The sequence below is a fragment of the Sinohyriopsis cumingii genome, chromosome 12 (assembly GCF_028554795.1).
Source record: "Sinohyriopsis cumingii isolate HCF-2022 chromosome 12, ASM2855479v2, whole genome shotgun sequence".
NCBI classification, from domain to species: Eukaryota; Metazoa; Mollusca; class Bivalvia; order Unionida; family Unionidae; genus Sinohyriopsis; species Sinohyriopsis cumingii.
The window spans coordinates 100339852-100366946 of NC_142972.1; the positions used below are offsets into that span (position 1 = coordinate 100339852).

The window sequence follows — 27095 nt, forward strand, 5'->3', positions numbered from 1 at the left end:
GTCTTTAAAATGTACTATGAGAAATGTGTGTATCAATGAGTCAATGAGTCAGTCGAAGTATGCATTATATTAATATTAAAGAATCATAATTTTGGTTTATTAAGTTCCATTATTGACTTTGTTTTATTAAGTTCCATTATTGATACAAAAATGATGTGTCAACATTGCTCCTTTTTAGCTTCTGGGGGGCTTTACACTCCCCTAAACCCCCCCACAGAGGCTTTGCCCTGGACCCAAGAGGGGGCCTGAGCAGCCCACTTGACCCATGGGCTGCTTTTCAGTATTGTGGTTTTTCCCAGCTTTCGCCCATGGTTGTGTAACATAGTTGCATTTAGATGGTGACAAAAAGTGTAAATGTATTACTTCATCTGTTCATTGAGTTCAACAGTGATCTTCCACAATGTAGATATGCTAATGTTTATAAAGTGGATTAAAATCACTGTACTAGAGAATCTGATGTAATAATAATAATTATTGTTGTTGTTGTTTTAGGGTTTAACGCCATTTTTCAACACAAGATAGGCTATACATGGCGGACAGTATTAATGGTGGAGGAAGAACCCAGGAAAACCCCGGAAAGAACCACCGACCCTCGAGAAGCTACCGGCAAACTTTCTCACATATCCACATTGGCCGAGCCCGAGACTCGAACCTATGCAGACAGAGGTGAAATGGCAGTGATCCGTGATGAAGAGCTCTTTAGGCCCCTAATAATAATGATAATATTAATTAACATTTCCAAACAATTTGGTAATATGTTTACTGGTTTAAAGGGAACTTAATGAGTAATAAAGTCCCTAAAAGGTCTTTAAATTTCAGTTTAAAATTTTTATATGAACTATGTCTTTACTATGGTCTTATCTAACATTTTTTTCAGTGGGCCTAGAAGTGTGCTTGATGGGATTGCTGTTGCCAAGGGGTGTACCTTTGATAACATCAGTGTGGGTAACTTCTTGCAAAATGTTTCTTATTCACATATGAACAACTGGGTAAGTCAGCTTGCAGTAACTTTACTGAGGAATGGAGCTTCCAGCAAGGATATAGAAGTTAAAATGAAGAAACCACCAATTCATGTTGGAATTGACATTGCAATCAGTACAGGTATATTGTTTTGCCATATGTATAATTGGTAGATTTTTTAAGATAATTGTAGTTTGAAGGTAACAAGCTTTTTAAGTTCTACTCCAGCACAATAACAAGAGGGAAAATCTTGGTTTAATATGTCCATTTGTATATCATTCCACAAAATTATGGCTGGTTCACAGTGGCCTTTAGTCCCTTTGACTTGATCTGTCTCACTGTTGGTCCATGGTGTTATGTCTGGGTGCCTGATCTAACCTTGAGAAATCAGAGCTTATTTCATCCCAGAACTTCTTATACATTGGAATTTACTTCTTTTGGAAATGGGATTAGTCCATGTCCCACCAGACAGAGTAGAAAAAATCTACACCCACTTGGAGGAATTGAAAAGTTAACCAAGATTTAATATTTGACTTGCCTGCATCTTTCTTTCCTCCATGACAAACTTGGTTCCCCTTGGAAGACTGCACTTGAGCCCACTCTGCACGGAGATCTCCTAACAGCTCATATTTATCTTGGACTGAGTCCCCATGCATGCTTTCTAATCTGACTTCTGTCTGTTTATCGACATCTCAGATTTAGTGTGTGACTCTCACTTGGAACTGGAAGTGCTAGAACCCATATTATAAACTGAATTATAAGGAGTGGTAACTTTCTAGATACCTCAATATGTACAAAGAAAGGTTACACCTATCTTTCACAAAGGAGAATCCAGGGAGCTACAATCCAATATCTATTATATATATTATAAAAATTTGAAAAGCAAATGGCTATAAAGGTCTACATTTTAAACCTTACTTTTTACCTCATGAGGCACAATCAGTATTTAGAAAAAAAAATATCACTCATGTAAGACAGAACTCACCGTTTACCAGATTTTTGGTTACAAGAAATGGTCAATGGTTCCTTGACTGGAATTGTTTTCCTTCACTTCCAGAAAGACTTTAATATAGTTGATTATTATGCTGCAAAAATGAACTGTTACAGGTTTTATTAATTTTTCTTGAAGATGGTTTGCATTATACTTAAATCAAATGTCTCAGAGAGTAACTATTGGCAATATTTGCTCACAAATAAACACTGTTCAGTCAGGGCTCAAGGCTCTGTGTTAGGCCAGCTTGTGTTTCATTTTAGTAAATGATCTTCCATTAAGTATTGAATTTACAAATGCAGATTTGTTTGCAGTTGATTAAAGCTTGTATACATCTAGTAATGATATTGAAGTTATCCAAACAAGATTCGATTCAGGTCATATTAGAGTTCATAGTTTGGCACAAAACAATATGATTGGTAATACATGATAATAAAACAATATGTGTGATTTTGGAGATATCACATAGCTATATAAATTATGAAGCCCAAAATTATTTCTTACAATAAATAATTGCCAGAAAATGTCAAAGATGAAAAGTGTTCAGTAAGTATCTGTGGATAATAATTTACATTGGGATGACCGTATAGGTAACCTTTGCAAGCACTGCCTCTACTAGAATCAAAATACATTCAGCTTCAGAAACTTGCATTCTATGTCACAATGTAATATATTCTTCCAACAATGAGTTATATGTAGATCACAGTTATGGAGAAACTGCCAAATCCCAGTTTGACACGATTTATAAACCTCAGAAAAGGGCAGCACCTTTTATATTTTAGATGCATCATATTGATTGTTCATGCAAGATATTGTTTACTGAACTAACATGGATTGCAGTATATAATGAAAGGATTGATTTTACTTGGCAGTTTATGTACATAAATGTCTATATAGAGTATTTATTTAGGCCTTATTCAACACTTGACCATTTGAAATGAACATCATGTGGAAAACTTCATCCACCATAACCACTATGTAGGCCAATTCTGCACGTCGAGTAATTCTGCGCAAAGATATGACATTCTTGAAATCATTGGATCATGTTGTTTTTGGTCGAATATCCAATTTATATAAAGAAAGAATGATTGTCTTTTTTATTCATAAAGACAAAAATATCCCACATTTCTACCCTTATTTCATATGAAAATGAGATTTTTAAATGTCAACATGAAGACCCACTCCATGACCTTGAACTTGTAACCCAGAAAATCCTATTTACTATGTATTATTTAGAATCATAAAATAAATACATTATATAAAAGATGGAAATGCATACCTTAAAACAATACTGCATTTTAATCCAAGTTTCCACTTTTGCAAGAAGTTGTCCCACATGTACAAAATCGTTTGCTATCCAAGATGTGAAATTGCCACTAGAACAGGATTCTCAAGAAATTCCCCAGCATATAGTCTGTTTCTAAATTCTTTACTAATATTTCCCCATAAACGAGACGTTGTAAACACATTACATCTTATTGATTGATGGTTCTCTTCAGCATAATAGCTTTTTATTTATTTTTTATAAAATGTTGAACTTTCTAAAAAAATTTCACGATCAGTTTAGTTTGCTTAATATTTCTTGTCATTTATTGGCATTGTTACATTGCATTTTTTAAGACCAGCTATAAACCTGACCTAATTACTTGACCTTAATGCTGACAGAAACAGCCCAAAGTAATGTATTTCATTTTCTTAGTCCAGTTAATAAACATTACACCTTTTCAAAACTATGTGCAGAATAGGCCGACATATAGCGAGTCATGAAAACATAGTGGTGGTATCCGGTGTGTCTAAAATTAATGTTGTTTTCAACAGAATATTCTGGTGACAATGGCCTCTTTTCAAATGGTAGCATTGCAGAATTTTATTTTTGTCAATCAGTTGAATTTGATGTGCGTTTTGCTTCAGTATTGGTGATGGAAACCTTAGGTGCGCAGAAATGTCCGACAGCATTGTAACTGAAGTATGTGTGACTTACTAATAGATAATAATAAAATTTATTATCTATCATACTAACAACGTATTAAAATAAATAGTAATAACTACTATATGATGAATATTGTTATGCTTTCTTCTTAAGATGGCTTTAAGAGAGAATAGTCCCTGACTAAATGAGTCCCCCTCTATAAATTATTATTATTATTATTATTATTCTGTAAAATTGTCTAGGAAAAGCCAGGAGAACTGAACTAGAACTTGTCTGTTTTATTGTAATTCCTCATGCTAAAAACCAGTATGAACCCTGTAGAATAGATCATGTACTACCATATATTTGTCATTTGTTTATATTTGTGTGTTTGTTTTAATGTTTTTATTGTTGCTTGATTGTGTTATTCCATCTTTATTTTTGGTTAGGTTCTGTTGATCTGTTGACATATCTGCTGGAGGAGTATGCTATGCATCCAGATCAGAAAGATGCTAAGGACTCCTGTGGCAATGGACCATACCATGTAGTTATCAAGTCTGCACAATTCCAGCCCACAATTGTGGAGACAGTGATTTGTATTCTCATAAAAAATGGATGTCGGCTGGATATTCCAGATGCTGATGGAAAGCTTCCCATAGACTATATAGAATATACTCACAAGATTTATAATCTTATCAAAACAGCCAATGTTAAATCTGAAAGTAAGCATTTATAATTTCTTTGCCAGTGAAGTTGGGAAGGGTTTAACTTTTATTTGAGTTAATATATCTTTTTTGATTTTATTGGTCTGGAAAATGTTGGTTCTGTTGTCCATATTGAAGTTTTCAGTAAACATTCAGTGGTTTATTCTTACAGAAATTTTAAACTACCTTTTACTTTCCTATTTTGAGACTACTCCAGCGGCCTAAGTGGTTAGAGCGTCTGCCTCGGATGCAGGAGGTCTTTGGTTTGAAACCTGGTCGAGTCAGACCAAAGACTTATGAAAATGATACAAGAGGCTGCCTTGCTGGGCACTCAGCATTAGGAGTTTAGTGTTAGGACTGGTCAGCCTGGTGTCAGGATAATGTGACTGGGTGGACATGATGCCTGAGTGCTAGACATCACTATAAACTGTCACATTGCACACATAATAGTAATATGACTGGAAAATGTTTAAAGCTTTGTAAAAAAAATCCTGCTCACACACTCCTATTTTGATGTACTGAATGTTGGAAATTGTTTACACAGTGTTACATGTTTAGGCTGTCATAAACAGTAACAAGAAAAAACTGAAGACAACAAGCTTTGTAAAAGTTAACAAATAATGTATTTCCCTAGTAAAACAAGGTAAAAATGAGGAAAAGAACTTACAGTTTTAAGAATCAAATCCCAAAAAAATCCAAGAATTAAAAATTCGAAGACCTAGAAATAAAATGTTCTAATGAATTTGAGTTTGAGTCCTGACGAAAATCCAAAATGGAAGGTGATGATATATGCTTTAGTCAGTGAAGCACTGATGTGTCTACAGATCTTTGTTGAGCCACAGAAAATAATATTCCAGTTTTGAATTCCGAATAAAATTTCAATAAATGTCTTTGTCCAAGAATTCTGTATGAGCAATTAAATATTCCAGGGAAAAGAATTAATCTCTTAGAATCCAAATAATTAAACTCCAACTGGTTACAACTGAATGAACGCCTTGATGTCTGAGTGTTTAGAAGGGCAAATGAAATTATTTTTCAAAACTTCACTTTTAAATCTGGCTAATGCTCAATTCCAGCAAAACCAGAATTTCAAAATAGAGGCTTTTTACATGTCTAAAGTCATGTACATCCAGTACAACCTCAATTTCACGCTATAAATCCCACATTAAGAGTGAATAAAAAAATAAATAAAAAAAGAAGTTGTTTACTGATTCTGAATCATGGTTAGGAACTAGGTCAGCATTATGATACAAAGTTTTATTATTATATGCCAATTTTTTTCTCCGTTAACTTTACATTGTCAGAATTGTTCAGTATTTTACAATATTGCACACCATCATATTGCATTCACATGCATAAAGGAACTACTTTCTATTGTAAACAAACAATGGACGCAGACACCAGTACTTTTGATTTGTAAACAAATCATGTACACTCGCGTAGTAGGTGCTTTATGTTGTGGTTGTTTAAATTTATTTTTGAATGAAGTAAAGCTGTTTCATAGCCTGCCACATACCAGCTGCTTTGGCACATTCTCCATTAACTTTTTTGTTACAATGTTTTGGATTTAGGCTAGCTATGCAAAAGACGCAAGAAAGGGTCCATACAAATAACATACAAGTGACAAAGCATAAACTGTCTTCTTTAGTTGGTGATAAAAATGGCAAAAAATATACTTTCAGTTTTGCACCCTAAATTTCCTCAAAATTAATTTTCTTAGTTCTGCAAATTGGAATTACATGAGCCATGTCATATTTTCTCAATCATGATTACACATTTGAAAATTGTACTGTATTTTCGAAATAAGTGCAATTACATCCTCCTTACTGCACTCAAAATGAAATAAACATTAAATTCCATATTGTCTTATTGATAATTGCAGTTGAAAGACTTACTGTTTTTCCCACATTATGATTTCAAACATTCATTGACAGAAACAAAAACACATACATTTGCAGATATCAGCACTCTTCTCCCTCATTTCTTCAATCTGATGTATTTCATGTGGAATTGTCACATGTAAATCCAGTCCATAATCACGAAATTTTGTAGAATCGAAACAAATACCAAAATCTATTCATTCCAGATCAAATGGAAAAGTTGTTGCAATGCATTCCTTCACAGTATGACTCCAAATTACAATTTTAACTAGACACGCCATTTTCTCTCGAAAGTTATGTCGAACGCGTGACTGAGTTCAGATTTATCTGGGCGGAGTGATGTGTGTAGTAATAATGTTGTTGTTGTGTAATGATGAATCTGCGTTTGTGTATTTAGTTTGGAATACAGCATACATTCAGTTATTTTGTTTTTTGTTGTGTATTTTGTTAATATAATTAAGCATTAGGTAGAATAAAAAAATGAGCATATAATGAAAAGGTAACTGCATTTGTATGGGAAAATATGAACTCGTTTTGTCAGATGGATAGACTGCACTCCCTATGTCATGCAGTATTTACATACGAAAAACTCATTCATATATTCCCATAAAAATTCAGTAACTTATAAATATTAGGTATTAACAAAAAACAGATAAAATTAATTTCTGGAAAATGTCAAATTCCAGTAAATAAAATTACATTACAATCACTTTAACTCCTATTAATATATAACTCCAACTGCCAGGGCAGTGAAGTTTTATGAACACCCTGAAAGATTATGGTAATTAGCTAGTCCCTAAACTTGTATATGCTAATGACTAGCATTAGATCCTTATGTTGTTTAAGACTTCACTCAACAAATTGACTGTCTTTTAAAATTGTAATATTTTTTATGCTTTAGAGCTTACCACTGCTGATATAGCACAGTTGAAGCAAGAGGGAAACAAGAAATTTGAAGCACATGATTGTGTAGGTGCTGGTGAATATTACAGCCGGGCAATTCAGATCTTTGAGGAGAATAGCTCTCAAATGCCCACAGGGTTGAAGCCCCAAGATATTTCTGACCTCTATGCAAGCAGAGCAGCTGTTTCTCTTAGACAGAACAAATATCAAGAGGCCTTAGATGATGCCAATAAGAGTGTTTCATATGATCAACAATTTTACAGGGTATGGATACTTTAATATTTTGGTCTTTTGAGCAGTGCTTCAAGTGTTCTTCAAACTTTAAGAAGCTCTATGGTGACCTTGAAAATTTGTTTGACCTTGTCAAAGTTAAGGTCAGTATTTTGGTCACTGATTTATATGGGGATATATTAGTATAAGAAGAGAAAAGTGAAGTTTCAAGTTAAGAAAAATTAAAGATTAAGTAATACTACAGCATAAGGCTGTTTGGGCTCAGCTCCATTAATGATTTTCAGCTGTTTAGCATTTTTTTTCTTAATAGTGGCTACACCTTTGGTTTATAAAGAGTAACTTTCAAAGGGTATGTTTTTATCTCTGAATTAGTGATGCTGGTAGGAGATAAAGAAAGAATTGTCCATCCAACTTTTATATTGTTGCAACTCTATGGCATTAAACTAATTAATCAAAAATAGTGAAAACCAAGAAGTTTTATAAAATTCAGCAAATAAATAATTTCTTTAGAATACAAAGTAAAAAAAATGAAACTTGCATTATTATGAATTAAATCACAAATAATCCTAAAAGTTAACCCATATGTATAGAGTTCCATTTGAATTCAGTGGTGTTCCAGCTAAATTCCAATATTAGATTTGTGGATGTGCCTGTAGTTTTGAATGCTGTGTTAACAGCCTTTTGTATCACAATAATATATTCCACAATGATCATGACTGAATTCATTATGATTCCAAAATAATGATTTAGTCCAAGACGTATTAATGAGCACTTTGTAATTCCAGTGAATAATTTAATAATTAAAATAAATTAATCTACCCAAACTAAAAACTGAACACAACAATGAGACTAATTCCACTTCAAATGGTACGGTAAAAATGAATAATTTTTCAAGACAGTAGTCTGGTACACCATTAACTTGATTTTGGATGAAGGGCAGTGACAAAATACAGATATGCATAACATATAGCCATGAACAAAAGACAACAAACGATATAATTTAAATATACATAACAATATATGTTATATCTTTATGAGATGTATGGTGAAGAAGTGTCTTTTGTTATTTCCAGAAAACAACTTTCCAGCATGTAAATTTATACTCCACTGTCACAACTGTATGACACCATATATATATATATATATATATATACACAAACACATGCATACATAGAAGATATCTATTCATTTTGAGTAGATATAAGGCATTGATTCCCCATTTATTGTGCAAGTCAAATCCATATGAAGGGGTGACTTTTCATCAGTGAGCCAGAGTTGCACTTAAGGAAAATAAAAATACCCGACTGGATGGTTAGGTAGATGGAAAAAATAAAGGCAAAACCAGTGTTAAAAAGAATTCTGTTATTGAATGGAAATAAATTAACAACTTACATTTAGTCCCTCTTCATGTGATAAAATTTATAATGCTTAACATTTTAAATCCATTTATATGCTAAAGTCATGAATTATATTATAGGTCAGATGCTGGTGTAAAAGTAGTAGCTCAGAATGAGCCATTTCACAGTAATATGTCAATTCCACATAATTCACAAACAATCAATGAAACAACCTGTGGCTCTTGTCTTTCAGTAAATTTATGATGTAGGCTCATTGGAACATTAGAAATCTAGACTTGACCATATATTTGGGTTGAGATCCACATTTTCAGTGAAACAAAAGAAATTGAAATAAATTGGTTGAATTGTACAATATATGTTGTAATACCAGTTACACAAGATTTTTTAACATTATAATGTGTTCTGTTTTCCAGGGACATGTCTGTATAGGAAGTGCACTGCGAGGTCTACAACATTTCGAGGAGTCTTTAAAATCACTATACTGTGCCCTGAGAGTTGCATTGAGGCTGGATGACAATATCAAAGTAGACATCCTTATGGAATTGATACGTACATATCAGCTGCTGCCCAGGAGAAAGTGTAAGCTGGGTTTTATAGTAGGTGATGAAATTAATACGAAGTCAGAAAATATTTTGCTTGCTGAATACTAAGATTTAATAGCAGCAATGCATCACCCATCCCAATTATGTAGCCTATCATTGTTCGTGCCAAAAAGCCACTGTCTGTTCAGTGTGAATGCATCCTTCCATATAGTGGAGAATTTTTAGCATGACACAATCTACTCATGCACCTGGCTTGGGGCATGCGTATAACTGTTTTTGTTTTCAAGAACGTCTTGCTGTATGGATGGTATACCTAGATTGTTGCCAGAGAAAATAACATACATTATTTTACAATGTATGTCAATCAGGCATTGTTGAGAGGTTAATAGTAATTGTTCAGAACATTGATTTAAAACATTGATCTGAAAAGGTATTTTCAAGAGCTTATTGGTCTGTTTGTTTCACAAAGATTCTATTTTTTTTCATACAGTTCCTCTTGAGGCAAGACTTTATAAGACTACTGGTCTCATATGGTTCCGAGTTGCCTACAACTTCATTCTATATAATGAGTGGAATATGGCCTTTGTTGCATATCTTCAGGCTGATATGAGTGTTCATGTTAAAGCCCACTTTCCCTTGGATTTGAAACCACTATGCAATGTGGAGAAAGCAAAAAAGTATCCCTGGATTATGGTTATGCTGTGCTACTCATTCTGGTATGACAGTGATTACCAAAAGATCTCATGCTACCCAGGAGACACCTATTTCCATGCAGTTGCTTACATGACCATCAAAGCAGGTTTGTTGTATATTAAGCTATTAAATGTTAATACTCCCTCAGACCAAACTTTAATACACAATCAGTTTATTGTTGTTGTTGTAGGTTTTAATGCCATTTTTCAGCACATGATAGGCTATACATGGCTGCCAGTATTAATGGTGGAGGAAGAACCTGGGAAATCCCGGAAAGAACCACTGACCCTCGAGAAGCTACTGGCAAGCTTTCTCACATACCCACATTGGCTGAATCCGAGACTCGACACAATCAGTTTACACAATAAATTATCACATGATAATTATTCTTTCTGAAGTGATGAAAATGAAACATTTGAGCATAACATTTGTACAGTTTTTTATATTATTTATCAGTTTATATTATTAAATGTCAGTCACCTTAAATGCTATGGGTCCAACATCATGACTCAGAGGAATAGGTCCTTGTTTACCTCATAAATTGTCCTAAAATTTAAAAAAAAATCCATTTTCACAAACAGACCGTACAGTGATACAGTGCTGATGAGAATTTTAATTGTTAGTATAATAATATCAGGATGTCACATGATGATAGTGGAAGACAAAAAAAATGAAGTTTTAGCCATTTATGGTTAAGTCAAGTGGTAGTAAAGGCTAGTCATGACAGCGTGTAAAGAAATAAAATTGTCTGAAAATGTGCTATGTATAAAACAATAAACAGAATTGTTTTTAATTGCTCTTTAGACAATCTTTGAAGGATCTAAAAAACAACAGATTTGTCTAAATTTCTACACTTAGATAAAATAAAAAAATACTGAATATTCATGAGATCGTGAAATATTAATAAGTAAATAATATCATTTATTTTGTGCATTACACTTTGAATGTTTTGAAAAATCCTTTAAATTGTTGGACACAATATTTCTACTACGAAGATTTACATTTACAAAAATAGCTCGAAGATACCGTTTAGCCATTTTGTTTTTACAAAAAGTAATAATGAATTGTTGCTAATTAGTTATCTGTATTAAGTCTGTCACTGTAACAAAAGACCACATGCCTTTTAAAATGAGTTCGGAAGTCCTGTGATATTTTCTTATCCAACAAAAATTATATCTGAGTACATGCTAAAAGTAAAGACCACAAACCACACAGACCAGTGATGAACTAGCCTTATTGTTTCATTATAGTCATAAAAAATAAATTGTAAAAAACTTGTCATTTTCTATCGTCAGTTTGAAAATCACAGACTCTGCTAAATCGATTTGTACATATACAATCTTTTAAGTTCTTTTACTGTTTTGATTTGGATATAATTAACATTTTGTTAAAAATCTATTCTAGGATATAACCCTCTATTGTTACCTTTGTTGGTGAGTTCGAATAACAAGTAATGTGTATGATCACTGGTCTTTACAACATCTACTGTATGGAAAATGGCCATGATAGCACACTGACAGATTTTCATCGCCCTAAAGAGAGCCTCGTTTCTTTACTGGCAGCCTCGCTGATTTGACCTCATCTCTTGTATCTTGCCCTCTCTCTGGTTTCAACTGGATCAACCAAAGATCTTAGCATGTTTATTTAGCATATAAATAACGCTGCATAGCCATGTGGTTATTCTAACAATGTATATCGTAATTAAAACAAGAATGAATTGTTGCTTTAGAGATGCTTATTGATAATGGAATATAGTTGTGTTCTAATACATGAGGATTGTCACAGTTGTCAGGTAACTGGAAAGTTTTTTTTCTCTTTGCAAAAGCTACAAATAAAAACTGCCCAGAATAAATATGGTCTTTTACACTGAAAAAAGTTTGTTTCATCTCTCTCTCTCTCTCTCTCTCTCTCTCTCTCTCTCACACACACACATGTTCGTACGCAACTAAAACATGTTTTCAAGTTCCTTATATTTTTTATTGTAATTTGAAAATAAGGTTGTTGTTGCTATAAGAATACAAGTTGCACTTAGTTTCTTGACAATGTGGATTCATATCGTTGCATACAATTTACCAATAAATACATGTTCAGGCCATCTTAATCATTTTGCCAACACTACACAACATAACAGCTACAAAGAAATATGCTCTAAATGCATACAATCTTGCACATTGAGACATTATCCTCTCCCTCTCTCTCTCTTCTTCACTAAAAACAAAACAAAAATCTTTTTGAGTACTTTTATTTTGATTGTACTTGAATTCTTGAGATGAGAGCGGAATGAGACAGAAAATATACATTTATTCTGTACATTTGTACCATCAGGTTGTTGAGTAGCGTGTGTTCGGTAGAACTTGTTTGGGTATGATCCCTTTATTTTTCATACACAGTGAGTACAACAAAATGATAATTATTTATTTTTCATATAATTTTTCGTACACTGAAATTAATAATTATTTTTTCATGTACAAAAAATTACATGAAATATGCTACCTACTTTTCTACTTTTACAAACAACCAACATTCACAGCATCACAGGTTTAGTAGTAACATGATATCAGCAGTATCCATTTGTAGAAAGAAACCAAAAATAGTAAATGAAATTTGCATACTGTTTGTTATTAAAAAAGCACCAAAGAACACAAAATTTTCTATACGTTTTTTTCAAGAACAATAACCTGGGTAAAATTCATATAGCATGAAGCACATGTCAGCAGTTCTTTTGTTATATTATGTTTCTACCACAATGACGTGTGCTTTCTGCTTGATGAATCTGGCCCTGCCCAGGTTGCTGAGTTGTTTAAAGTGATCACTGTTGTCTATTACGCATCCACCTCGGATGTGGGAGGTTGTATGTTCGATCCCCAGCCGTCATACAAAAGACTTAATAAAAATGGTAATAGCAGAAGCATAAAGAGGTCAACTTTAATACTAGTCGGCCTGGTGTCAGTATAATGTGACTGGGTGGGGCATCATGCTACATATCTGTGGCATGATACCCCAGTGCTAGACATCACTATAAACCGACGCACTGCAGAAATCGTAGTGATTTGACTGTTAAATACTACATTAAAAATCCAAATCATACACACACTTAATTTAAGACCATAGAGCCATAACATTATTTTTAAGGATTATAAATACCTATTTATAGATCCTATGCATCTCCAGAAGTAAAAGGCACAATATAGATATTCATAAGATCAGTCCAGTATGAAGGGAATCCCCAGTGATTGGGAACAAATCCTTTCAAGAATGGTAAGGGTATGTCAGATTTATTAAACTTTATTAAATTGAGCATAACATGGCCATTAACTATAGCAGTGATGCTTCCAGTCCCAGCTGATTCATATATCTCATGTAGAGGCATAGTAATCATTGATGACCTGTCTGAATTATGGTCCAAATAAGAGTTAGGATCATCATCCAGTTATTTGCGATCAGTGATGGTATCAGAACTAAACCTAGTCTCGAAATATGCAGCTGGGAAGCTCAACTGCTTCTGAATATGGCTTGTAAATAGATCATGTTTGTTTACATGTTAGTACCATTTTTGAAAGTCTTTGATATGTCTCGGCCGGGGTTCAAACCCACGACTTCCTGCTTCTGAGGCGGACGCTCTAACCAATAGGCCACGTGAACGGTTTGAATTTGAATTTGAATTTTGTTATCATGATGAAAACTAAATGAAAAATGTGTATTGTTGAACATCTTTAGCTGTTTAGTAAAATTAATTCAAGAACTTGGGAAACCTGAATATCGCTCTTGTTATATTGAACATAATAACAATATGCACTTTTGAATGCAGAAAGTTTAATAGAAATATACTCAGAGTTCTGATAAATTTTGTAGGATGTGTTTTTGTCAGTGCTGTCTTGGTGCAAGTTCAGCATTGGAATCATTTTTACACCCATACATTACTCGACTTATAAATTAAGCTAAATGTTAAAGACTTTAATTTCTTAAATAAAAGACTGTAATGATCCTTATTTTGTCACTCATGTACAGATTTAACTCAGAGTGCACTTTGTGCTAGAAACACTTACACAGTATGTTCTTTTGTTCTGACTTAATGTCTGCATTACAAGACAACCAGTTTATCAGAAAATATGACAAGTATAACATGAAACAATCTTCGCACAAGAAATGTATTATTCTATAAGAAATTTCAAGTCATGGGGTGTTCAAAACTCATGATTATTTCCCCCACCTACAATATGCCACAGGTATGAAGTAATCTTGATGTTTATTGCATGTTCCTTCCCTTCCAGAGACATCCAATCCTCCATCTTCTTAGATGGTGAACCAACTCTGACATATATAATGCATATCCGTGTTATTCACTCCAAACAAGTGAACCCAAAGGGAATGGCCCCAATGCCTTTATTGAAGAGTTTTATGACATGGAACAAGGGTAACAGAGGTTTGTGAAAAATACACTTATGGTATAGAATGTAATGTAACAGACCTATGAATGGATGACAGGTATAGCTAGATCCCCATTCTTAACTACTAAAACATGGGGATAATGCAGCCCAGTTTCTTATATTATTCATTTTATTTCAGGAAACTTCAAAAACAAAACAAGCCTGGCTCTTTTGAACTACATCATTAATGAATTTGTCATAAAAAATAAGGAGCAGAACATTGTTGACAGCAATGGAGACACAGTCCTCCACGTTGTCGCTCGTGAACCTTGCAACGATGCCAGATTTAGACATCAAATTATCAAGTTTTTAGCTGAAAAGGATGTCAACCCATTTATCAGGAACAAAGATGGAAAGACGGTGAAAGATAAAACATATCACATTCACTTAAGGAATGTGCAAACACTCATCTCCACTATTCAAGGTAACTTAGCATAATAATACAAGTAAAGTGTTTCTGTATTCTGAATTCAGTCTATTCTGAGCTATAGCCCAAGTTGCATATGGAAATTTAAATTAGTGCATGCATCTGAATTACAGCCAGGAATGATTTTTTGCTCAATACCCTTTAAAATGTCAGACCATTATTTCCTTTGCCCTTGCTCATTATCTCAAAGGCCACCTAAAATAGCATGCTTAGTGCTGAAACTATGACACCATCAGGTTCTGGAAAAATTTGACTGCATGCATATATAATGTAGTGAACTGGCCTGATGCCAACTTGAGCTATGCATACATTATGTATAGGGTTTAATGACACAGCAACACAGTATTGGCTACATGATGCCAATAAAATGTTGCCAAAATATCCCCAAAACATTATGAAAATAATGTCTACCACAAGAGCATGTATAACTACATCAGTGTAATTAGTATACATACAGACAACATAAAAATCTTGACTGACATCAAATAAATAATGGAGTCTAAACTTATTTTGACAGTATTCAATTTATGGTTGAAAGAAATTGTTGAAGAAATATCTTTCACTAAGAGGCACACAAGTATTTTGAGACTTACATTTCATGATAGCTAGTGATATTCACTTTTTGCATTTGAAGTGATTTTAATAACAATTTGAAACATTGTCAGGGATGATTACCTTTATGATGGTATTGATAACCAACATTTTCAGCATAAACAATTTTAGTTTTTCATTCAAGTGTATTCTGCAGATCCTGTGCAGTGTAGGATTGTACAATCTCAGGTGCCTATTCCTTATGTTAGAAAGTGAACAGCAGTCTCCATGTTTGTCTTTTTGGTGGGTTTTGATGTCCATACAATTTGAATATACACACTCCTAATATTTTACAATTTTCTTGTGTGATCATGGGAGCAGAAGTCAGCTTTATATACCATATTTACTGTATATGTTGGGACACCATATTTGTTGGGACACCATAAATTAATTCTTAAAGTTTTTTTGTGCACTGTATCTTCTGGGACATTGTTTTTTTACAAAGTGTAAGTTGTATGTCACATTTAAAATCACTCAAAAATTACATGTCGGAGAATGCACTCAACTTAAATTTTATTTTTTAAAAATATAAAACTCTGTACATGAGATAAAACTGTTTAATCCACTGCAGCATCATCTCATCAGTCTAATGCTTCTGCTCACGTTTGATTCATCCTTTCGGTACATGAATATTTTTCAGCTTTCTCATGCCTAGAAAATCATCATTGAAGTCAACAAATCTCCTGAAGCAATAACTACATGGACTAAAGTCAGATAGTTTTAAAATCCGCACCAGTTGTCCTAATTCTTACACTTTTTACCACCATCTTATTGATAGTCCATCCAAAAATGAGATCAAAGAACACTAGAATTGCATTCATGTTAATGATGATATTGTTGGCAGAATCATCATCTTCTCTTCTGGCCTTCATGAATTCATCAAATGATTTTATTTTTTTCCAAATCGATGCTGCATCATCGATGTCCATGTACAAAGCACTATATTGTATCACTTTAAAGATTCTTCCATTGTTTCATTTTATTTTTAAAATTACCAAGAACACTTGTAAAAAGGAAGTAATATTTACTTTCCTGTGTCTGTTGGCTTCATATGTGAAAAAAGATATTTTAAAAAATTGGCACACTTAAAAGAATCCAAAGTCTGCTTCATTGGTCGGCTTGCTTTGTAATAAAATAACATTTATTGCTCGCTGCCAGTTGTGTTTATTCACCACCCGAGCTTTTATTTGCTGGGCATCTATAGTCATGATTAATACAGATAGGTATTGATGTTTATGGGTAAATAGTATACACAGCAATAACTTGCTTCAATACCACTTTTCATAACCCATGCTGACAAAATAATTGTAATTTGCAATCACAGTGAATGTATTTTCAAATAATGAGTTTTATTTGTGAGATACTGTCATTATAGTTGACACTGATATAATACAATCTCGGTTATTTTGCACATAGCACCGTGTCATGCATGAATGGCAGGTGCCTTCCAGCAATCGGTTGATATATTCACTCTATTGCTTGCGATTTTCTTGAATCAAGTTTTCAATTGGATAACATATTCAAACCTTTGTGTACAACCTTATGTGTGTGTTTTGGATTTTTAAAATAGCTTTAACAATGTTTCAGTCACATCGCCACAATGTCTGCAGCGTGACAGTTTATAGTCATGTCTAGCACTGGGGCATCAGGCACCCACTCAAATTATCCTGACACCAGGCCGACTAGTCCTAACACTAACCTCCTAATGCTGATTGCCTAGCGAGGCAGTTGCTAGTACCATTTTTATGTCTTTGGTATGACTCTGCCGGGGTTCAAACCTGTGACCTAATGCATCTGAGGCACACGCTCTAACCACTAGGCCACCAGAGTACTTGAGTACAACCAAACACAATTTGTTTCACTATGTTGAAGTTGACGAACAATGCATCATGTGTTATCTGATATAAGCAATACATGCTGTGTGTTGGATGCCTACGCTACATATACCGAGTTATGGATATATTTATTTTCTTTAATGCTGATGATGACAAAAGAGGAATAAATGATAATAATACAAGGTTAGTTTCTTTCATTTTATTATGAAAGAGTCGTTCTGTTTATCCATTTTTTTTGCGACACGCACTGGTGGTGGTGGGTCCTCATTCAACACAAATTTATTTCATTTCTCAACTCTTTGGACATATGAACTAGGTGAAGAAAAGTTTCACCTCAAGTTCCGGGGCAAGAAAAAAAATTATTGTATTCTGTCTAATATAAATGGTAACTATGGTAACTCAGATCAGCTCTAAAATAAAAAATTCTGACATAAACCGTGGGCTGGTGGCCAGAAAATTATCACAGGCCCTGATTTGTACTCCACAAGTCCAGACCCCAATTTCAACACGCCCAAAATTGACCTTTTTTATTATTATTTTTCATAAATCATTACAGTTGATATACTTCATATATGAAAAATTAAAATAAAATCACTTAAATTGACTTGTTTCATTCTTTGAATCTTGGAAATTTTTACACAAAGCAATATTTTTCTCCAGGTCCTGAGGTCAACCATTGTATAATTGCTCTACAAACATCTTGTTCTCTCAGTGGATCAGCAGTATTTATGTTCATTAGCTTCGGAAGCGCATCTTGATTTATGCAGTTTCTGTTTACACTTTTGATCTTGTTTGTAGATGCTGCTTTTTTGTTAAACCAGTATTTCATTACATGAGTGTAAATTTGAGAATGGGACAGTTGAATTATTATTCATTAAACTTTAACTTTTCATAAAGAATATATTTTTCCCTGCGGAACACAGTTTATTATTGTATCACCAATATACATGTCATCAGATTTCATTTTGAAATAGTCATCACTGTATTAAGGAATGGAATCATGATAAATGTCATTGTGATGTTACAACTATAACAATTTTCCATGCCCTTTCCTGTGATTTTTTTTAATTGTTTGTTCAGCTGGACAGAATCAGTGAAGAGATTATGCTTTGTTTTCTATTTTAATGCATTTAATTAGCTTAGTTACATTTCAGGTCAATACATTTTTGAAGTCAATGGAAGAATAAATATATGACCATATTCTGTCAACATAGCATACTACATTTGGTTTTTCATTTAAAGAAAAACTTGAACAGATTTCTCTACAGCAGCTTTGGTATCAAAATCCTTAAGTTGTGGGTCAGGTGTTTTTTGCCCATGCATTTTTCGGACCACAGTTACAAGCTGAACACATATATTGCCAACATTTTGAAAGACATTACAGTTTGAAGTCAAATTTATTATGGTTTTTGTATTGACAAGACATAGGCTAGCTTGGATGTTCTGTAAACATTTAATATTTTGTACTAGATGCTAAATATACTTTACAATTTTACTTTTCAATAGAATTGTGGAAGGACAATCATAAAGATTTGAGTCAATTGACTGATTACAAACAGAAACAGGCCCATTCTCAAGCAAAGAATAAATCCAAAAAAGGCAAAGGTAAAGAAGAGTCGCCTGAAAACAGATCACAAGGTCAAGACCAAGGAACTGCTGCAGTACCTAGGCATCAATTTGTTCAGTGTGATTGGTGTGTTAATTTGTTTAAAGGTAGCGAACATGACTTCAGCACAAGAAATCAGGATGGTGGATACCAGAAGTTGATAAAAGTTCTGGGACACAAACACCAGTCCAGTCAGCAGAGCATAACTGGTGAAGTGATCAATGCTATTGTTGGCAAGTTAAGAGAAACCACCCCACCTGGTATGTTAAATGTCATTATTGTTATGTGATAATTCATTTATGATTTAAATACTAATTCTTTTCACTTGTCCTACTAGTCACCTGAATTTTCAATGATTCATACCAAGATGAGATTAGTTGACTGTCTTTGGGTATTCAATAGATGATTGAGGGATACCGCCCTTGTTATTGTTACTTCACCAAAATGGTTGGTCAAATCAAAATGTGGTTTAACTAAAATACTTTATGATGTCTAGTTGGTCCTAAATGAAAATGGTGTTGATCTGATGTCCATTATAGCTGCCAGATTAACCATCTTGAAAATGTTTTTATCGCTCCTTTTCTTGCACGTTTATTTGATATGAGGTATTCACCAGCAGACTTTGTTTCTGGTCTTGTATCAAAATGGTGCCACATGGACATTCTCTGTGGCAACCACAGCGATCAGTGCCATAATGTGTTATTTCTATTTTAAATGTATGGTCATCTCAGCATCGGGTCTTCACTGAAAGTTTTATCTGATATTATTTGGTCCTATTTGAAAACATGGCTGATCTGATGTCCAATGTCCAGCCTTTGTCCATCCATAATTGCAATTTTGAAATCGTAAATTACTGAACCAGTTTCGGACATCATCATATGATGAAGTTCTCTAAAATTTGTGCAGATGTGGCTGGTCAACCGTCAAATACATCTGCATTTGCTAACATATTAAAAAATCGTTGACTTTTCAGAAGCTTCTCAGCAGAATTAGATCAAAATATGATAGAAAGCTTTCAGGTATGAACAGTTTTTTAACTTGTACAGGGGATGCTGATTTTTTTTTCTTAAAACTGCATGACAGAATTTGACATAAAGCATGCACTCACAATAAAATACTTAACACCTGTAAACACTGACCTTTAAAAAAATTAAAACAGAATTTTGACAGAAAGCATCCTGTGCAGATCTTTGAGTTACTTCTGAAATAAAAAATCCCCACTATTTACATAATTTGATCAAGTTGACACAATTTTATCCAGTTTGGCAGAAAACATCCCAGCATGAGGGGCAGTTTATAATATTAAGCATTCTCATTATCTGCAGGCTGCAACTGCACAAGCAATCACTGAGGTAACAGTGTAGTTTTGCATATTATAAAGGGACTAAGTAGCAATCTTTCTTACAAAGAAATAATTATATATGCAGATGAGAATCAATGTAGTATGATGATTTTAAAACTATCACTACTTTGTTGCTTTGCCTTTATCCTTTGAAAGCAAGAGATACAAATTTTGACCTTTACATTATTACTGTGGTCATAGTGTACAATCCATAAATATTTATTTTATAAGATCATTCATTGTTATGATAATGGTCTGGGTGAAAAGAGGGAAGTCTCGTTAAGACAATTTCATTTGGGTAGTGGCAAACTGATTTATTAATCTGAGTGATTTGCCATGAAATAATTGCTGACATGTTAGTGAATCACCTCATGTGAAGACATCTGTTTGCATGTAATGTGTTGGGTTAACACCATCAATCTCTCATAGTCAAAAGAATCATCAAAAAATTGTACATCTCAGATAAAAGACCAAGAATGCAACCAGAAATATGACGGCAGTAGAGATTTGGGAATTTGTGCCAATTATGTTGATTTCATACCCTCTATGCGTTTTTCTTATTTGAATGTGCCATTGATAGTTATTTTTGCACAACAATCAAACCTTGCAAGGACTATAAAATATATACAAAAGTTGTTTCAGATGTGGTCACCATTACTTAAGATAGAAAGAAAATATAGTTAGAACATATTCTACAAAAAAATCGTTGTTATGAGCTTATGGCACGATCCTCTACCTGGTTCATATCATCTGCCAGCCATTATTTACTTCTTCAGCTTATCTAGAATCACTCAGTAAGTTTCAGCCAAATATTGCATAGATCATCTTGACATAGAGGTCATTCAAGTTTGAACAAATAATCCTGATCCATTATGAAATACATGAGACATATCATAAAAAAATGTGATGAAACAGAATTTGAAATAACTTGACAGGCATTCAAACCTAACAAATACATGCAGGTGATGCAGATCTGCCATTAAATACAGCCAAAGTTGCTAAATAAAAGACATCCTTCTAAAATGATGTCTTGTCAAATTTTGCCTAATATAATTTGACCAGATTTTATAGAAGGCATTCTGTCTTTTCAAGTCTGTATAGTGTCAACATGATACCAGTGTTGATTGGTTTTTTTTTTTTTTTTTTAATAAGACTGCTCCATGTGCTCAGATTGCACTAACACATGGATGACAAAAACACTTACTTTGACACGCCTGATGTTACCAGTATGATCCATCATCAAATATGGCAATTGTTTCTAAAACTTTTAAAACAGTTAAGCAGAATATAACAAAATTTAGACATCATTCTGGTATGAAGACCTCAAATGTCAAATTAATATTTCTGCCATTTAAGCAAATCTTCCAGTCATGTGACCAGTTGGATGAGTGCCGATTCAGGACTGAATGTTGTTTCATTGTAATGCCAAGGATATTTGTCAGAATTAGTGCTGTCTTTGTTCATTTAAATTCCATTATTTAGGCCAGATGTTTTCAGTTTGTTTTATTCAAGCTCATACAAGTGCTTTTCTCTCACTATTAAATTGGTGTAAGAGAGATCACAGAAGAAAACAATCTCTCACATAATAATGATCATTTTTAGCCATTACATTATTTATATAAAATAAGTTTATTCTTAAATGTGTACATTTTTTAAACATAAAGGGTAGTGGGGTATTCCTGTCCTGTGAACACTTTTCTTATTTAAAGCACTCTACAATTCATGTCTGATGAACATTTGTCTGACTCTTGTCCAAATAGAAATTCCAGACTGCTTGACATCCATGTCTGAGACCATATACAAGCTTGTCACCATGGAACTAATTAAGTTGAAGAAATGGGGGCACTTAGACGCAGCTGTCTGCAAGTACCAGAAAAAACATGGTCCTGACAAGTTGAAAAGTTTTGCTAGCGGCATTGACATTGTTGATGTGATTGGGGACACAAACTTCAGAGCAGAAGACATGCCACGGGTTGTGACTTTGATGCTGGACAATGGAGCATCTCTTGGCAAAGATGGTAAAATATATATATATATACAGTCATGGAATCAGCATTATAGGGAATACAAAAAAAAATTATTTCTTTGCTTTTTAAAATTTGAAATTATTATTTTGAGACCTAGCTAAAAGCATAAATCAAAGTTTTTTTAACTGCTATGTGTGTTATGTAGACAAGAACTTATCTGGATGCAACACTAAAATTTCTAAATGTTAATAAACTTCTAGCTGTGAAGGGCATCATACAATGTCTGTTCTTGTTGTACATCTTTCAAAGGTGTGACTTCCTTTTTGAGGATTAATTACATTATTGTGAATTAGCCACCTGGCTGCTTGTGTCATTTATAAACTTTTACTGAATATTAAAATCTTTGATGAGAAATGCAAAACTAGTTTTTTAACTAAGTGCTTTCACAGAGAATCTTTTTCAATGGCAATCAAATAAGAGTCAAGATAAAAAATAAACACAAAAAGGCACTTACATTGTAAAAGTCAGGGTTCCCCAAAAGGGCCTGGTATAATATTAAAATGTTAACAGTAAGTGAACAAATATTTTTGAGAAAGGATTGACTTGTGCAAAAATTTTAAAAAATATGGCCCAGTTATATCTGAATGAACAATGCTTGAAAACAAGGCAACAATCCTAATTTAAGATCAGTTTCAGCTAACCACCTTTCTATCCCAAAACCAAACAGGAAATATTTTCTATATTCAGGGTCACTAATTTGGAACAGAATCTCAAAGGAAATTAAAGAAAGTAAAAATATATATACATTTAATTTAATCTGATGAAAAGTGGAATCTGTTTGATTTGACAAATACATCACAATTTAAGTATAAATCCACTAATTAACCACTATGTTGTCTCTCTATTTTTGCACTGTGTCTACAATTTACCAGTCGGGAGCATGTTTATACAAATGTTCTGTTTCATGTATCCATGTTTAGATATAGCATATTATCAATGCTTATTTGTGTGTGTATGTTTGTGTGTGTAGCTATGTACATGTAGTTTGAATGCAAATATGCATATAATAGAGGACCACAAAGAGACATAGTTCCATGTGGCTGTGTCACCCTCTTTAAATAAAGTTGTTATTATTATTATTATTATTATTACATAATACATGTACTATATATATGATAACAAGGGAAGACAGTTTTCCTTTCCTGTTTCAGAAATGATCCTGATATTCTAAGCAACACTTTGCATTGCATAATAAATTAGGCACTGACATTTACTTCAGACATTTAACTTGTTATTCCTATACAAAGATTTTATATAGAGGTTTTTATATGCAACTGCAATACTGTGAATGGAATACTGCCTACTCGTTGGTCAAATGATAGTGATGTACAGCATCTATTGATAACTTCATTGTTGTTTGAGAAAAAAAGGGCAATATTCCATTCTGCCTGTTGTATTTGCATATCAGATGGCTGCAATCAAGGCCATATTGAGTGATATCATGGAAAAACAAGCTAGCATTCCATACAGGTGAAACTGTAAATCAGACTTTGTGTAAGCGCAAAATTTTAAATGTTTGAGCTCAACATTGATGCCAGTTTTATTGCATTATACAAAATGTAGCTTGAAATGTCAGCATCATTTATTAAATAGGTCATGTAAGGAGGAAGAGAAATGTCCTCTCATTTTATAATATATATTGGATGGGTATTATATATCAGTAAATTGTAAACAAGAATATAAGTCCCTGTAGATCACTGTTAAGCAAACAAAGAGAGAGCAGTGATGCAGTCAGCAATACAAAAGAGTGTACAGTAATTACAGAGGACTATCAGCAGCATAATTGATGACAATGAAAGGACACTACCTGAATGTGATTTGTATCATGCAGATTTCACATGTACTTTCGGTGTCAAGTGTGTAGTAAATGATTGCAGATTTTCAAATTTGATCAAACTAAGCTGTGATGCATGCTGAGTGTTAGTATTCTATTCTGAGAATAAATCTTGTTGATATTGATATAAAAGACTTTGATCTGTTGCCAGCAGTCAAGAAGTGGAAAGTAAATTGAAAAGAAATCAGTATCAACAAAACAGGATTCTTTCAACAAACTGATGAACTTTATCTTAGTGGATTTATAATGCAAATGTGGCAGCATGTTTGGTGATAGAAACACTGCATAGATAAGTATTATTAGCAAATGGAAAGGAAAAAGAAACTATGGTGAAAAACTTATGATTTGCTTCTATCACCTGATGTGATCTATGGTCCAGACATCTTTTAAGTAAGAGTTTAATGTTGTTTTTTCTGAGTTCATCGTGGTATAAACTGTCAGTTGCCGACTCACACAGCAAATAATGCCCGTTATGTAAGCTGTGTGAGTCGGCAACTGACAGTTTATACCACGATGAACTCAGAAAAAAACGTTAAACTCTTATAATTGAAATTTTAATTATTTGTTATGTTATTTTGTTTGCATCATTAAAAAAACAGAAATCTTAATTGAGCGTAGCAATAAATGTTTTTGGTTTTTCTGTTACATAGCTATTTATAGCACTTGGGATGTCTAGCTTGATCGCAAAAAGGTCATCATAATACCAGTCCTTCAACCAATGGAAGCCACATTTTTTCAGTTATTTTTTGTTTCTTTGTTAGAATTTTGTTCTTCTTTAATGCTTACTTCATGTCTGCATTACCTGGCGGTGTTTATCTTATGCTGTACATGTGACTCTATTTATAGAAGTGGAAAAGTAGTTCTCCTTACAGTTCATACAGAAATGAACGCAATTTGTTTTGATCACGTGGTAACATTCTGTCCAATGGAAATGTTACTTTCCGGTACCACTACTGGCATTTCAATTATTTAACAAATATATTGCGAACAGCAGGTTCATGTGTGTGACTATAGAGTTGGCCAAAATGCCTTGTTGCACCAGGAAAATTAAAGGTCTGTGATTATATATATATATATATATATATATATATATATATATATATATATATATATATATATATATATATATATATAAATTTATATATATAACTTTTTTCACCGTTAGGAGCTCCTCTCCAATGTGTAATCCCGCACTGTGGGCTACAAAGGGCCAGGTAAAACAGTTGTTCAGTTTTGTGATCTTTGGATGGGTGGTGGTCAGTAAAGCACCAGAAAGCTAATGAAAGAAAATCTCTTGTTGAGCTAATAAGACTTCGTTTTAAAACTATGTTGTTTGTGTAAAGGCATGTATTATCAGTACTTGATCCAAACACATGACTGACTGATTGTAGTAGACAAAATTGCAATATGTATCTTAAGTTTTGATGGTGGCAATGTTTAAACATCCACAGTTTTGTTAAATAAAATTTTCTTGAAATTTAAACATATTGAAAGGGTTTTATTTGCCTTCCTTATTTAATTTCCTTGTTTTTTCTTTCTGGTTGGTGCAGGTGGAATTATGTATGTTTACAGTTTTATATAGTCATAACAGATATATCAATAACAGATTACAAAAGTTTGCTACACAGCTTTTACTCCTCATTTATCCAGAAACAGTTTTCAGTGTGGGCCTTTTCAACTCTAGTTTTATGGCAGCCATTGCAATGAGCATACAAATTTGTAGCAGATTGATCAGGGTCATAAGAACAAGCAGTAATAAAGGCTGTTCCATTTAAACATTCATGATACCCAGGGAAGACAGTTTTTCACAAAAAAATATATGCCAGGGTACTTTGATTTCACAGAGTTCAAGTTAAAGTGATCAGAAAATTCTAATTGCATCTATGGCTGAGTACCCCCCTTTCAAAGTGCCATCCCTGGGTCCCATGTATGCTTTAATGGAATGGCCCTAAAGATAATAAATGTAATGAGTAAGGTATTGAAAAAAGAATGTTTCCTGAAATTTGTCAGTTTTGTTTTTTCTAATGCTGGTGCCAATAAAAATATGAAATATATTTGCTACTTACTAGTGTAAGTATTATATTAATTTAGCAAGAAAAGGAAAAGTAAAGTATTGATATCAAATGGTGCAATATTAAACACCATAAATGGGCTGTAGTTATTTATTGTTACATCAGTTGTACTACATCTACCATAAGCTGCATTGACATTTGTTGTTGCATGCATTTCTACTTTGTTACCTGGGAGAAAACATGTAAATATGAAGCCATTCCTGATCAAGTTCCTTTTCTATATGCATGAAGTCACATGATTATGAAAAATTGGTTCAAGATGAAATGTTATCGTTTTAACCCGTGAAATACCTGCTCAAAATATACCTGACTAGATCTTTGTTAAATTTAATGATTTTATCATTATAATATCTCAGATTTGATATGTGATTTCAGGTCGGTGCTTGTTGGTCAGTTTTCAGAGAGTAAATTTAGCTGAACTTGAGAGGGAAAAATGCCCATTATGACTGCTTTCTTTGTTCATAATTCTTGCTAACATGTATGTTCATTCATGGCAGTATTGTTTGACATAACAGCTCAGCTTTTCATCTAATCAAACTATTACCATATGTACTTAAAGTTCTTTTGTATTAGCATATGATTTTCAGAATTAACAAAAATTTCATTATCTTTTCTTTGAGTTTCCAAGTTATATCTGGAACCAGTATCACTTATTCACTGCAAAGTAATTCTTAATAGAATATGTTTGAACTGTCCATACATTTCAATTTTACTTAACATGTTTTACTCTACTCGTGTGAGGGGACTTCTAGTGGCCATTTAG

The 27095-nt window shown here is 33.3% G+C and overlaps 1 protein-coding gene across 1 annotated transcript in view; it reads left to right on the forward strand.

Moving 5' to 3' along the window:
• LOC149787092 (TPR and ankyrin repeat-containing protein 1-like) overlaps positions 1–27095 on the forward strand; it is a 129027-nt gene that overhangs the window by 12075 nt on the left and 89857 nt on the right. Inside the window, exons 3-10 of the mRNA XM_089976042.1 lie at positions 878–1101; positions 4310–4582; positions 7346–7611; positions 9350–9532; positions 10079–10277; positions 14738–15022; positions 18958–19317; positions 22160–22417. Of these exons, the coding sequence (XP_089832168.1) occupies positions 878–1101; positions 4310–4582; positions 7346–7611; positions 9350–9532; positions 10079–10277; positions 14738–15022; positions 18958–19317; positions 22160–22417 (2048 nt within the window). The remainder of the gene's footprint in view (positions 1–877; positions 1102–4309; positions 4583–7345; positions 7612–9349; positions 9533–10078; positions 10278–14737; positions 15023–18957; positions 19318–22159; positions 22418–27095) is intronic.